Source organism: Myotis lucifugus, unplaced genomic scaffold (assembly GCF_000147115.1).
Source record: "Myotis lucifugus unplaced genomic scaffold, Myoluc2.0 scaffold_504, whole genome shotgun sequence".
In the NCBI taxonomy this organism is placed as follows: Eukaryota; Metazoa; Chordata; class Mammalia; order Chiroptera; family Vespertilionidae; genus Myotis; species Myotis lucifugus.
In genome coordinates, this window is record NW_005871552.1 from 52,285 (window position 1) to 67,012 (window position 14,728).

Here is a 14,728-nt window from a genome sequence, read left to right on the forward strand (position 1 = left end):
CCCAGCTGGGCCGAAGCCTGTCAGGAGAGAAGTGTTCGTTGCTGGGCTGGGCGCCGAAGAACGATGCTGACGCCAATGCCATCATTGTTGGCGCCCCACCACCGTGCCATTTTCCCCTTCCCCCCCACCTCCTTCCCTTGCTGCCGCACCACCACCATGGTGGGCTGATCGGAGCCTGCCAACTCGGGGGAGGAACAGGGCACAGGAGGTTGGCTACCGGCCCCAAGGAGGGAGCTGGCCCTTGGCCCCTCTGGGAAAGGGGCCGAATCTGCCGCCACCCACCCCTGGTTCCCTGTCCCAGCCCAACGCCTGGCAGGGTCGGGAGAGGAGGCAGTAGTCGCTGGGCCACGTGTGGAAGGAACGGATGCCAGATGCCAGACGCTGACACTGCCATTGTCAGCGCCCTGCCATTGAGCAGTTCCCTGCCTCCTTCCGTGGCAGGTGGGTGGCAGGCTGATTGGGACCTGCCAGCTGGAGGGAGGGACGGGGCACGGGAGGTTGGCCGCTGACTCTGAGGAGGGAGCCGGCCCTCAGCCCCCCTGGGAAAGGGACTGCATCTGCTGCTACCCACCCCCGGTTCCCTGTCCAAGCTCGGGGGCCTGGGGGAGGGACCGTGGGAGATTGGCTAGCCGGGGTGGGGAAGGACCAGGGGAGGTTGGCTAGCTGGGATGGGGAAGGACCACGGGAGGTTGGCTAGCTGGGATGGGGGAAGGACCACAGGAGGTTGGCTAGCTGGGATGGGGAAGGACCGTGGGAGATTGGCTAGCAGGGGTGGGGAAGGACTGCGGGAGGTTGGCTAGCCGAGGTGGGGAAGGACCGCGGGAGGTTGGTCAGCTGGGGGAGGTTGGCTGTGGGAGCGCACTGACCACCAGAGAGCAGCTCCTGCATTGAGCATCTGCCCCCTGGTAGTCAGTGCGCATCATAGTGACCGGTCGTTCCAGTTATTCCGGTCGCTTAGGCTTTTACATTATGTATGTATGTATGTATGTAGTTTTTAAGAGCCAAATAATACAAAAAAAATGTATAATAAAAAGCAGCAGTCCCACCTGGCCAGCATGGTTCAGTGGTTGATCATCTACCCAGCGGTCACAGTTCAATTCCCAGTCAGGGCATATGCTTGGGTTGCAGGCAAGAGCCACAGTGTGGGGTGTGTAGGAGGCAGCCAATCAATGATTCTCTCTCTCATCATTGATATTTCTATCTCTCACTCCCCCTTTCTCTCTGAAATCAATAAAAAAATTCTATTTAATAAAAGGCTAATATGCAAATAGACTGAACGGTGGAACAACCAAACAACCGGTTGCTATGATGTGCACTGACCACCAGGGGGTGTGTGTGGAACATGGTGGGCATTGGCTGTGGCGGGATGGTGGAGTAGGTGAGTGGGGGCGCCAGACCAAGGTGGGGCGCCAGTAGCTGTCATCAGACGAGCCTCTGGTGGTTACTGTAAATTCTTTGCCCCTGTGCACCACGGTCCCACCTGGCACTTGCACCTGCTGCTGACGCCGGAGCAACCGCTTGCACCCACTACCGGTGTCCAGCGCTGGTCCCGATCACTCAACGCTATCAGCAGGTGCGAGTGGCAGCTGCCGGCCCTGATCGCCCCAAGGGCTTCTCCACCTCCCCCTGCTCCTGAGAGGCCATCAAGGCAGCAGCCGCTGCTCGCACCCGCTGCTGGTGCCAGCCCCAATCGCTGCACACCGTCAGCGGGTGAGAGCGGGGCCAGTGCTGTCAGCGCGTGGGAGTGGCAGCAGCAGGAGCGGGGCCGCTGGCAGACAGGAGACCAGGGGCTGCAGCAGGAGGGGCTGGGCGGGGTTGCAGAGGATGGGCCGAGACCCGCCCCTGTGCCTACTGCAGCCTCGTGGCCCACAGTTCCTTTCAAGGTGCCCAAATTCGTGCACCGAGCCCCTAGTATATATATAAAAAGCAGCAGTTCCCTTTTACTCCCACCCTGTCCTCAGAGGCAATCATTTTCAACTTTCCTTTTATATTTACCTATTTTTCCAAGTAGTAACATACTTATTGCTACTTCTTGATTTTTCTATTTATCTATTTACTTGCAAATATGGCAGGTTGCCCAGTCAGTTTTATGGCCCTATAATATGAGCCAAGCAAGGACTGCCTGTAGCTTTAAAAATGTTCCTCAGTTCCTTACATTGTTTCTGTTTCCTTGGAATTTTTTCTGTCAGTATATTGGTCTGTTTTGAATTTTGTCTCTTACATTAAAGACTTTCTTCAAATATTTGACTATTTTTGGATATCTACTATTTAAGAATGAATTAAAAAGGGATGAGAAGCTCTGGGTGTGGAGACAGATCTTATTGATGGTTTATCTCTGTAGAGTGATGAGGTGAAAAGCTGACTTTGTAATTATATCTTTTCTCTGAGGCTAATCTTTTCTTTATGACTTGTGGTTTTGTGATCTACATAAAAATGATTGCCTAAACTAGGGTCGCAAAGATTTTTTTCTCATTTTTTTCTATGTTTTATAGTTTTTGTTTAGATATATGATCTATTTTGAATTGATTTTTATATATAGTGTGAAGCATGAGAACAAGTTCATTTTTTGCACATAGATATATATTTGTTGAGCACCATTATTTGAAAAAACTTTTTTCTCTACTGAATTACCTTGACTCCTTTGTCAAAAACCAGTTTGGGATGTGAGTGTGTGTATGTGTATAAAATTTCTGGACTATTTTGTTCCATTAATCTATATGTGTATCCTTTCACCAGTATCACACTGTCTACATTATTGTATTTATAAGTAAAGGCTCGGTGCACGCATTCATGCACTGGTGGGCTCCCTCAGCCTGGCCTGCGCCCTCTTGCAATCCGGGACCCTTTGGGGGATGTTGGACTACAGGCATTGGGCCAAAACCGGCAGTCCAACATCCCCCGAGGGATGTAGTAGTGTGCGAAGCAGCAGGGCGCCGTGCTGCTCCTGCTCATCCCAGCCTGCTGTGCCTGTCGCTGGTCAGGTGCACAGGGGAAAATGTCCGTGGGAGATGCTCGTGCCACCACAGCTGCACTTGCCAGCCGTCAGCTCAGCGTCTGACTGCCCGTCTCTCATCTGAGTGGCGCACCCGCTGTGGGAGCACACTGACCACCAGGGGGAAGCTCCTACATTGAACATCTGCCCCCTGGTGGTCAGTGCGCATCGTAGCTACCGGCCAGTCGTCAGGTCACTTAGGCTTTTACATATATACTAGAGGCCTGGTGCACAAAAATTTGTGCACTCAGGGAGGTCCCTCAGTCTGGCCTGTGCCCTCTTGGGGGTGTCCACCTGCTGGCTTAGGCCTGCTCCCTGGGGAATTGGGCTTAAGCTGGCAGTCAGACATCCCTCTGGCAGCCTGGGAGCCCTCGAGGGATGTCCGACTGACAGCTTAGGCCACAGTCGAACATCCTTAGTGCTGCTGAAGAGGCTAGAGAGGCTCCTGCTACTGCCAGTCAGCCCAGCTTGTGGCTGAGCAGAGCTCCCCCTGTGGGAGTGCACTGACCACCAGGGGGCAGCTCCTGTGTTGAGCAGCTGCCCCCTGGTGGTCAGTGCATGTCATAGCGAACGGTTGTTCCACTGTTAGGATCAATTTGCATATTACCTTTTTATTATATAGGATAGATGAGTCTTGAAATCAGATAGGAAATCCTTCAACCGTGTTCTTATGTTTTTAAAAAAATGTTTATTCCTCAAAAAGGTTAGAGTCAGTTTGCTGATTTCTGCAAAAAGCTAGGACTTTGATTAGGATTGTGTTGAATGTATAGGTCATTTCAGGAAGAACTAACCTCTTAAGTATCTTGTGTTTTCCAATCCATGAACATATCTTTTTATTTATTTAGGTTTTCTTTGACTTCTCTCATCAGTGTATTATAGTTTTAAGCATACAAATTTTACATATGCTTTATTAGAGTTGTCCCTAAGTATTTTGTTTTTGGATGCTATTGTAAGTAGTATATTTTTTAATTAAATTTTCAGTTGTTCATTGCTAATATAAAAAATACAGTTGATTTGTATATTTTGACCTTGTATCATTGGACTGTACTAAATTCTCTTATTAGTTCTAATAACATTTTGTAGACTATTTGGTATTTTTTGATTAGACAATTATATATGCAAATAAAGGTTATTGTATTCCTCCCTGTCCAAAGGACCCTATGAATTTTCTTTCTTTCTCTTAACTTATTGTATTATTACAGCCTCTAGAACAGGGTTGAATAAAAGTAGTGAGAGCCAACATCTGTGTCTTGTTCATAATTTTAGGGAAAAAGCATTCAACATTAAGTATGATATTAGCGGTAAGGATTCAGTTTGATGGAGATAGACCTGATTGTTGCTGGTGCTTTGGGTACTGATTGGCAGAAGGAAGCTGGAGGCCTCACTTCTCAGTATGTGGGAGATGCTACTTTCCCCACTAGTTCTTATTTCCCCACTCACTCCCAATCTTTACCAGGTGCCCCTGTGAGAGGACCACCGTCTCCACACTAAACTTTCTGCTCAACTCTGCTGGTCTGGAGGAATGCCAGTGCCCTGGTTTCCTAGGGATCATGTGGGTATCCTAGTCCAGTCTTCTCCCTGTTGACATAGCATCAGTCCTTATTATCTGCTTGCTTCAGGAATCTGTTGCTTGTTATTTGCTGAGACTTTGCTGGGCTCTATTGGGTGAATCAGCTTTTTACACAGCACTTAGATTTCTGTTTCCTCCTCTGTGCAAAGTTCTTTGGCACGCTTCTCCCTACTTGCCATCTCCAACGTGAGCTAACATCCCATTCTCTGGTGTGCCTTTGTGAAGATATTAATAACTCTCTACAGATAAATATGTGTTCGATTGGTTATGTTTAATTTCCTAGAAAAATTTTTAAAGCAATTTATTTTCTGAAATAGTTGGATTTTTGGTATGGGAGGAGTTGGTAATTTTTCCTCCTGTAACTTTGATTACATTACTGGTTTCATTAGCAAATCTTTTCATCAGAATCAAGGGTAAATTTTTGTGCAAAGTAAAATTCGTCCTAGCTTCTGAAAATTTCAGGTATTCTGTATTCAACTCTAATTAATTGTATGTTGAGTGTAAGTTCCTTATTTAGGAATTGGTATTAATTTCTGGAATCAATGAAAATGTCCTTGGGTGAGGATTAAAAAAGTGAATTACAGTGAGTTACCAATAGGAGATTGTTTAATATATTTAAACCGAGTTCTTACAAAATAGTTCTAATTGAATACCATCGATTCTTTGTAACCCAGAACCAATTTTTCTCTCACTTAGGCCAATCTCATATTTGCAAATCAACTTCATACCTAGTACTGACAAATACATACATAAAATCCTCCTCCCCCCAACTACTCCCATTCCACAAAAGATGTTCTTTATTACTGAGTAGCTATCAAACAGACATAGCTTATTTAATGTTTATTTTGCTCTTCGAAATCAAATTTTGTATTAAAAATAAGAGTCACAGTTATCAGCAATCTCCAAGGCATACTGTATCCAGTATCCTCGCTTCATTCACCCAGAGCAGGCCCCAAAATACAGAAGCAGTTATGCTCATAGAATTTGAATTCAGCATGAGAGTTTGTGAAGACAGAGGTAATGTATTTTCTAGCTCCCACTTCCCCAGATTTTTCCAGTTCATTCTGCTGTGTGAGTCAGTTTGCACAGTGGAACATTCCCTCTTTCCCTTAGTTACCTTTGGTAGGGAATATGGTGTTATCCAGACAGACTGGGGAAGTTGACTGTATACTAAAATGTAAATCTTGTTAATATATATAATTCAGGAGGAAATAAGCAATTTGGTTTTTGTCACTTGGCCTGTTGCATTGTGGGGAAAGCAGCCACTGATCTCATCCATTCAACAAACCCTGATTGCAGAGGACTTGCGCTATAAGGCCATGGGCCAGTGCTGAGGATCCTGTGGTCAGCAAGGTGTGTAAGATCCTACTCTCAGAACTTACATTCTAGTGGTATAGAGAGAGAATTAGCAAAGAAATAAATAAGAAGCACAGGCAGAGATGAGTTTTAGGAGTGAAACAAAAGGCAGAGGGTGCTGCAGGGAGAGGGGCTGCTTGGGCTCAGGGGTCAGGGAAACCCTTTCTGAGGGGGTCCCTTCCTGGGAAGATGGGGTGGAAGGGAGGATATGCAAAGAGCACGGACTTGGAGGACAACCTCAGATCTACTTACCCAGCTAGGGGAAGTCACTTGATGAGCTTTTCTGTATGTAAAATGGTAATGAAAACACATGTTCAGCTTCAAATGGACATATACAAGTCTCAAAGGAGAGAATTTTTAAACTGGACAGCCCTTTATAATGAAAGGTGGCTAGTATTTGATCCAGCGCATGACCTTCCCAGCCAACTAAAGGACTTAACTCTATCTTTAAGACTTAGCATGCAGCAACAGGAGTAAAGACAGTATGGTGCTGCCATAAAGAAAGACAGATAATGAAACAGAATAGTCCAGAAAACCCCCCATACATGTGGTCAGTTGATTTCCAATATTGTTTTTTTTTTCTTTGTTTTTAATCCTCACCCGAGGATATTTTCTCCATTGATTCTTAGAGAGAGTAGAAGGTAGGAAGGAGGGGGAGAGAGAGGGAGAGGGAGAGAAACATCGAATGGTTGCCTCCTGCATGGGCCCTGACTGGGACTGGGGATTGAACCTGCAACCGAGGTACATGCCCTTGACCAGGAATTGAACCCACGACCCTTCAGTCTGTGGGCCAATACTCCAACCACTGAGCCAAACCTGTCAGGGCCCAGTAGTGTTTTCATGCATAAATTCCTTCCTGACATTTTCAGGGACGTTTTTATGCAAATAATCAGTTTAGAAATCAGGATAAAGGGAAAAAATCTGTGGGAATTGAAGTTTAACCATCAACATAGGCATTACTAGTTCAAAGGAATCTACAAACATGAAGTTGAAAACAAGAGTGGAATCAACATCAAAGGTTAAGGTCAACATTTCTGAAACCAGGACAAGAGCATGTAGAAGAGAAGGGGCCACGATCAAATTAGTCATTCTTGTCTGTCACTATTGCTATGTTAGAAGTGTGTGTTTGTGGACCTATCTGCTATCAGTGAGTCATTCTTATCCATAAAAATTTATTAGTGAATCATACACATTAGTATACTTTATAAAAATGCTGCAAGTCTTGTTCCAAGAAATAATAAGTTTTGTCCTTAAATTGGCAGTTTTGAAACTTGTTTCTATGTAGTAGTGCTGTTAACCTTGCTAGGATGTCAGCATGTTACGTTATCTTATAATAGAATCCAGTGGTGTTTCAGTATTTAAATATTTGCTGTAAGCTACTATTCTTTGTACCTTTGCAGAAGAATCACAAACTGTAAATATCATTGTGGAATACGCCATTGTGAATCGGCTGATCTAACATCTGAATTAGAACAAGCAATATCAGTTTTAACAGTAAAACCAAAATCAAGGCAAGCAGACAAAATATTTCTATTTCTAAAAAAAAAAGGAAATGAGCTTATATGAAGCATTGTATAGTCTAGTGCAGTGGTCGGCAAACTGCGGCTCTTTGGCTCCTTGAGTGTGGCTCTTCCACAAAATACCACTTGCGGGCGTGCACGTACAGTGCGATTGAAACTTCGTGGCCCATGCGCAGAAGTCGGTATTTTGTGGAAGAGCCACACTCAAGGGGCCAAAAAGCCGCATGTGGCTCACGAGCCGCAGTTTGCCGACCACTGGTCTAGTGCCCAATTTGTATTAGCTTTGGACACACTCAGAACAATCTGACCAACATCAGCACGACATGAAACAAACTTCTGTATCTGGAATATTTGTTGTAAGACAAATACTAGCAATGAAAACTTGTGGGGTTTTTGTTGTTGTTGTTAGTCCTCACCTGAGGATATTTTTCCATTGATTTTTAGAGAGAATGTAAAGGAGGGGGAGAAGCAGAAACATTGATGTGAGAGACACATCAATTGCGTTGCCTCCCCCACGAGCCCCTACCAGGGCAGGGGATGGAGCCTGCAACCAAGGTACGTGCTCTTGATTGGAATCAAACCCGGGACCCTTCAGTCTGAGGGCTGATGCTCTATCCACTGAGCAAAACCAGCTAGGGTGTGTCTTTAAACATCTCATTTGAGAATAACTTTTAAATATTATGTATTTGTGACATCTTTTAATGTTTAAATGATATTTATTTGGCATCCCTTTGGTGCTAATGTCTTAATCTTTTCATTTTCTATTACTAAATACCTATATCAGGTAGAGATTATTTATTGAGATATATAATTTTTCATAGTATATTGGTTCATAATAATAACCCATGCACTTATTATTATATCTTACTTTACCAAACTACCCTCTCAAATTTTTAATATAACCCTATCACAGAAGAGTGACTCACTGTTTTATGCTAACTCATTATTATTTAAAAAGACATAATAAAGTGCTATTAAATGTACAGAATAATGGATGATTTGGGAATTTTGATCTCTTGTTCTCAAATCCTGAATATTAATAACTGTTGAGAATTTGGAAAAGTAAAATGTTCTGACTAAAGTGCTGGTGATCCAGTAGGCAAAGGTTAGTTTTGTCAACAAATAGTGTTAAAAGGATTGTATAATGGTATGTAAAACCATATCTCTGTCATATCACACCATGTATATAATGAACTTAAAATGGCTTGTAGACCTAAATGTGAGAATTAAAATTGTAATAAAATCTTAGTGATCTTGTGTTGTGGACTGAGTTGCATTTCTCCCCTTCCCCTTAAATTAATAAATTGAAGTCTTAACCACCAATGTGATGGTATTAGGAGATGGGGCCTTTGAGAAAGGGAACTATTCTATATCTTGATTGTAGTAGTGCATATGTGGTTATACACAATTCCCCAAATTAACCAAACAGTGCACTTTAACTATATGAATTTCATTGCATGAAAAATAATACCCTAATTTAAAATAAAGGGGAGCCCTAGCTGGTTTTGCTCAGTGGATAGAGCGTCGGCCTGGGGACTGAAGGGTCCTGGGTTTGATTCCGGAAGAAGGCACATGGCCGGGTTGTGGGCTCAATCCCCCAGTAGGGGGCATGCAGGAGGCAGCCAATCAATGATTCTTGCTCATCATTGATGTTTCTATCTCTCCCTTCCTCTCTGAAATCAATAAAAATACATTTTAATAAAATAAAATGCTGGTGTGACTCAGTTGGTTGAGCGTTTTCCCGTGCACCGAAAGGTTGCAGGTCCCATTCCACGTCAGGGCACATGCCCAGGCAGGCTGGATCCCGTGTCAGGGGAGCAGCTGATCGATGTTTCTCTCTCACATTGATGTTTTTTTCTCTCTCTCTTCCTTCCTTTCTCTCTAAAATCAATAAAAACATTAAAAAAATAAAATAAAGGGGAAAAATTTCATGGGGCAGGCAGATTTTTGTGGCTTTATAGAAGGAGCTTGTGAATGTGACCTTTCTGTTAGCAAATAATTTTTCTGCTAAAAGGAAGAAGTTGATGGAGAATCTTGCAGAATTTGTGTGTAGTTGCTGCATTGTTAATAATATTTTGCAGCAAATATTCTAAGTTTGACCTAATAGTCATTATAACCAAGATGGCTTGTTATTTGCATCCCCCATATAAATACTAATCAAGGTTTAATGTTCAATTTTGACATACCAAGTTGTGTCAGAAATATTTTATTTTTTAAATAGTCACTACTTCTTCAGTGTGTTTAACTGTGTTCTTCATATTCCTTGTTAAAATGGCTTACTTTGTTTACTAATTTTGCATGTAAGATGAGCCCAGACTAATGGGAGGTTGTTTTGTCTGATCTCATTTTGACTTTTGACCTTTGAAATCAATTCATACAGAAGTATCTTATCAACATACATGTATTGGGAATGTCTATATGTAACACACACACACACAAACAGCTGTATCTTAAAAATGTTTAAAGAATTAACATTTTTAAGGTAGTACTTCATATATCTAGTTTTCAGTGTATGATAAAAACTGTTTTGATCCAAAACTGCTTTAGTTTGGCTATATGGCATATAATAATCACTTATTTTTATTAGAGAATGATAGTTGAGAACATTTTATGTTGGTATGGATATTACATACATATACAAATACATATTGTCAACCGATGGTCATTGTCACCAATTTAATGCCAACAGGAATACCCAGTTTGAGGTTCAGTGAAGAAGGAAACTTGATTCAGGGCAAAACAGCTCAATTGTGATGTAGCCTGGCTATAAGGCAGCCCTGGGGCCAGGCAGCCCTGGGGCCAGGCAGCCCTGAAACCAGGTCTCCCTCTTGCTAGGCAGCTCTGTTCTGCTGCAGCCTGGGAAACACAGTCTTCAGTCTTTGGTAGGAAGGGGAAGTGTGCTCTCAGAGCCAGACAGGAGCTGGCTTATGTAGATAGAAGTCCCTGCCCCTGATCCCTGATTGATCTGTCCTCATGCAAAGGAGGACTTCAAATCCTCACAGTTTAATTGGCCTAAAAGACACTTTCCTGATTGGTCAGATTAGAATTACTCTGATTGGTTGGTGAAGATGTTTATGCAGCTTTGATTGGATGAGAAAAGCCTCCGTCCTATTGGTTGAAATAGGATTCCAGGAACTCCTTTATAAGGGCTGGTTCAGATGACAGAAACACAGCGTGGACAGGCAGTTAGTTTAGTGCAGGCTTCTCTGGAAAGTGCTGGGGGTGTGAGAGGCCCCAGCTTAGAAATAGCTGCTAGGCTCTTTTTAAAATTTGAGCCCAGTGAGCCACCGGGACCCACTTTTAGGAGGTGTCTTTCTCAGGGTCCCAATTTTTGTTTATTGCAAATAATGATAGATGACTTAAAGACCCCTGGAAACAGACAAACTGAGTGTCTGGGGAGCATGTAAGGAAAGGAACACTAGGCAGAGAAATGGGGAACATTCTCAAGGCTAGTGGTGTTTAATCAGGAAGAGATGGGCAGTAGCAACACTGAAGTGGGGAATACAGGCTATATTGGGACTGATAAACTCTAAAGCAGTGATGGCGAACCTTTTGAGTTCGGCGTGTCAGCATTTTGAAAAACCCTGACTTAACTCTGGTGCCGTGTCACATAGAGAAATTTTATGATATTTGCAACCATAGTAAAACAAAGACTTATATTTTTGATATTTATTTTATATATTTAAATGCCATTTAACAAAGAAAAATCAACCAAAAAAAATGAGTTCGTGGGTCACCTCTGACACGTGTGCCATAGGTTCGTCATCACTGCTCTAAAGAGATGGTGGATATATGGGAAAGTGCATATAATGGAAGTTATTAAGGTCAATGTATATTGTATTTGCCACTCGGCTGCCTAGTGGAAGATAAGGCTAGAAGAGCAGATTGGGACCCAGATGACAGCAATTCCTGGATGGTATGCCAAGCAGTTTAAATTTAGGTTTGTAGTGGAGAGCCATCAGAGTTTTTGAGCTGGGGACATCTTGATCAAATTTCTGCTTTGGAAGAAGTTTGGCAGCATTGGAAGGAATGGCTTTGAAGGGGAAGAGAGACTGGAAAGAGGGGGAGAGGGAGAGACAGGCCAATTAGGATCCTGTTTTGAGTCTGGGGCAAGATAGGGAGTGCCCGCAGTGGCAGTGGGTGAGGAAAGAGCTGGACTGGTGGTAGGTAGAAATAAATGAGTAAGACTGGAGGCTGTTTGGGGGAGGCACTTATTAAGTTGGTGAAAACTGGTTAATGAGGGGATGAGTTTCTCTGAAGGAGAAGGGCTCAGGCATTGAAGACTGAAAAGGGACAGGTGCTGACTCCGAGGGTGTGAGCCAAGTTGGTTGGATAAACATCTAGTTGTATCAAATGAGACATTTTGTTAATGGTCAAGGTTTCTTCTTTCTTGTATTAATAGGTTGACAATATATTTATTAGTCATGTATAAACACACACACACACACACACACACACACACACACACACTTTAGCCCTGGATTGTGTCATAGCCGGTATCAGAAGATATTCAATGAAATTTACTTTCCTTGTTACACATCATGCTTCTCAGAAATTATTATTTTTTTTTTACTTTTAATTTAAAAATAATTTCAAACTTTAAAACCCTTTGCGGTCCAATTTTATTTTTGGAATTCAAACAGTCTGGTCCAAATTAATTGATGGGATTGAATGTTGAAGTTATCTGTCTCACTAGACCTCAGCTCGACGTTGGACCTGCTCCTAGCGCCTGGTCTGTCGAGTCAGCCTCCACGTTGGACCGAAAAGGGTTAAAAAAGTCACACAAATCCTGTTACCAAACTCAAGTGGTTTGCCGCATGGGGTGTTCTATTAAAGACTGAGAGGTGGTTGTTGCAAAGTAATTTTATTTACTTGCAGCAAGTAAAGAAGAAAGGATTCATACTCAAAGCTCTGTCTCTTTGAAGGGAGGCTTAGCCATTGTTTGTAAATATTGTTTGGTCTGTTACACATTGATTTCTTCTTTGTACTTGGCTACACTTACCTGGTTGAGTTCCAGTCAAGCTCATCCAGGTTACAGCTGATCTGCAAAATACTGTGCTACATTTTAACATTTAGCAAGAATAACATTTAGAACTGCCTAGATCTTGAGACCCTTGTTCTATCTAACAATAAATCAAAGATCATATACAGTGTATACACACACACACACACACACACACACACACACTCTATTCAGATTCCTCTATTGTTAACATATTGCTCCATTTATTTTTTTGCTTTGTGTACACATGCTTTCTCTTCCTCCCTTTCCCCTTCCTCTCTCTATCTATATAGCAGGTCCTCATCATTTCATTCAGTGTTGTTTCACTATAATGTTGATTAGATGCCATTGGAAATTAACTTCTGTTTATATCAATTAGCCCATGGTAATTGGTTTTATTTTACATCGGTTTGCTTCAGAGTCACAGAACCTATTGATGTCATTAAGTGAGGGGGTACTGGCTTACTGTACACACATACTCTGTATTGCATTCTCTCTCTCTTCACCTCCCCAACAACCCCCCACCCACTCACTACCACCAACAATACTATTTTTTTTTCTGAACCATTTGAGAGGAAGTTAGATATATAGTGGTCCTTAATACCCAAATACTCTAAATAAGGATATTCTCTGACATAACTACAGTACAGTTACCAACCTTGGTTATTCAACATTGATCTAATATTTAACCTACTGTTCATATTTTTTTTATTTGATCCCATATTATCTTTATAGCTTTTTCTCCTTCAGTATAAGATTCAGCCTATGATCCAATCTAAGCTCCAGTCTATATATGTTCCATCTAGCTTTTCTGTCTCTTTAGTCTTTTTTATGACTTTTTTAAGAACACCCCTCCCCCCCCAGACACTTTTTTTCAACAAAATATTTTTTATTTGGGTTTATGTGCTATTTCTTTATGATTATATTCAGGTTATACAATCCTGACCAGAATACTACATAATTGGGTAGCCAAAGGTTTTTCAAGCGTAACATTGTGAAGTATTCACTTCCTAGGGAAGACTTAAGTAGGAGAATGTTCCAAGTGGAATGACTTGATTTTATATGCTTTTCAAAACTTGGGGGCTATAATAAAAACTCTATTTATAAGACCCATTTAGAAGAGACAGGACTCACACTGGCCATGTGGTCTCTGTTTTTATCAAGTTATATTTCAGGGAACATATTTTCTTAAGGAAAAATTGGGACATATAATTTCGATGTAATTCAACATGTCAGATCCTATGAAACTTTAAAAGTGAAGCCAGGTTTAATTATAAATTTGGCACCTTTTAGGAATAGGAGAGAATTATAGGAAGGGGGGTATGCCCTGTAAGTGTATTCAAATGCATGCGCAGTGTGATAACTGACTCACGATTGCTTCTGTTCTGCTGTGTATCCATTAGGCAGTCCTGAAGGTAACAATGCTAGCTTCTGATTTAATGTAATCAAGACTATTATTTTATAGTTGTTCTACTAAAACAGAGACCAGGGGTTTTCTTTTAAAAAATGTGTTCTTTAAGCACTTAGAACAGCTTAGCTTTGTATATATATATCCAAGCATAATGTAGAACTTGCTTCTGAATAAGCTTCTCATGGGTAAACCTTTAGACTTCAGTTCATAAAGTCTTAACTTACACCTAGGCAGCAGCTGCCCATGTTGTTGATTGCTAGTTAAGTGTTCATAGGATTAAGAGTATTAAAATATTTTTATAGGCTAGTCTTCCTGTTATTCTTAACATATTTCATGTTGTTCCACTGTCTGCATTTCAGTCCTACAGCTACCAGCACAGGAAGAAAGAGAAAGCTGAGCCTCAGTCAAGCAGAAGCTGGCTCGGAGGCAAGAGAGACTTCTGACCTTGAGTTTGAGCAGACAGATTCCTGTGCTGAACCCCCCACCGAGGGAAGGAAAAAGACGAAGAAATTTAAAAAAATGAAGAAGGACCTTTCTCCAGCGGGTTTGTATTGGCTCTTTCTGAGGTTCTGGAGTTGTGTGCTCTTCAATGCGCTGCAAACTTGTGTTCTGTGGGAGAGACTACAGCAGGGCTCACTTGGTGCAAGGGGCCACATGTTTTTAGGACCAATTTAATTTAATTTAATTTGAGGAATCCCTTAAAAGCCCTGGCTCTGAAAAAAAGAAAAGAACAGAAAAAAAAAGCCCTGGCTCTAGATAGGGCATGTTAAAGACGGTTAGTCCATTTTGGTATCTTCTCTCTCCTCCATGGGTTAGAGGTTTTGCTGATGTGCTTAAAGTAGCCTCCATATTTTAAATGTACGTTTAACTTTGCACA

At 42.2% G+C, this 14,728-nt stretch overlaps 1 protein-coding gene across 1 annotated transcript in view; it reads left to right on the forward strand.

Annotated features, from left to right (window-relative positions):
• The window catches only part of PARN (poly(A)-specific ribonuclease), a 42,282-nt gene that overhangs the window by 18,175 nt on the left and 9,379 nt on the right, over positions 1 to 14,728 (forward strand). Inside the window, exon 3 of the mRNA XM_023744976.1 lies at positions 14,211 to 14,395. Coding sequence (XP_023600744.1) covers positions 14,211 to 14,395 — 185 coding nt within the window. The remainder of the gene's footprint in view (positions 1 to 14,210; positions 14,396 to 14,728) is intronic.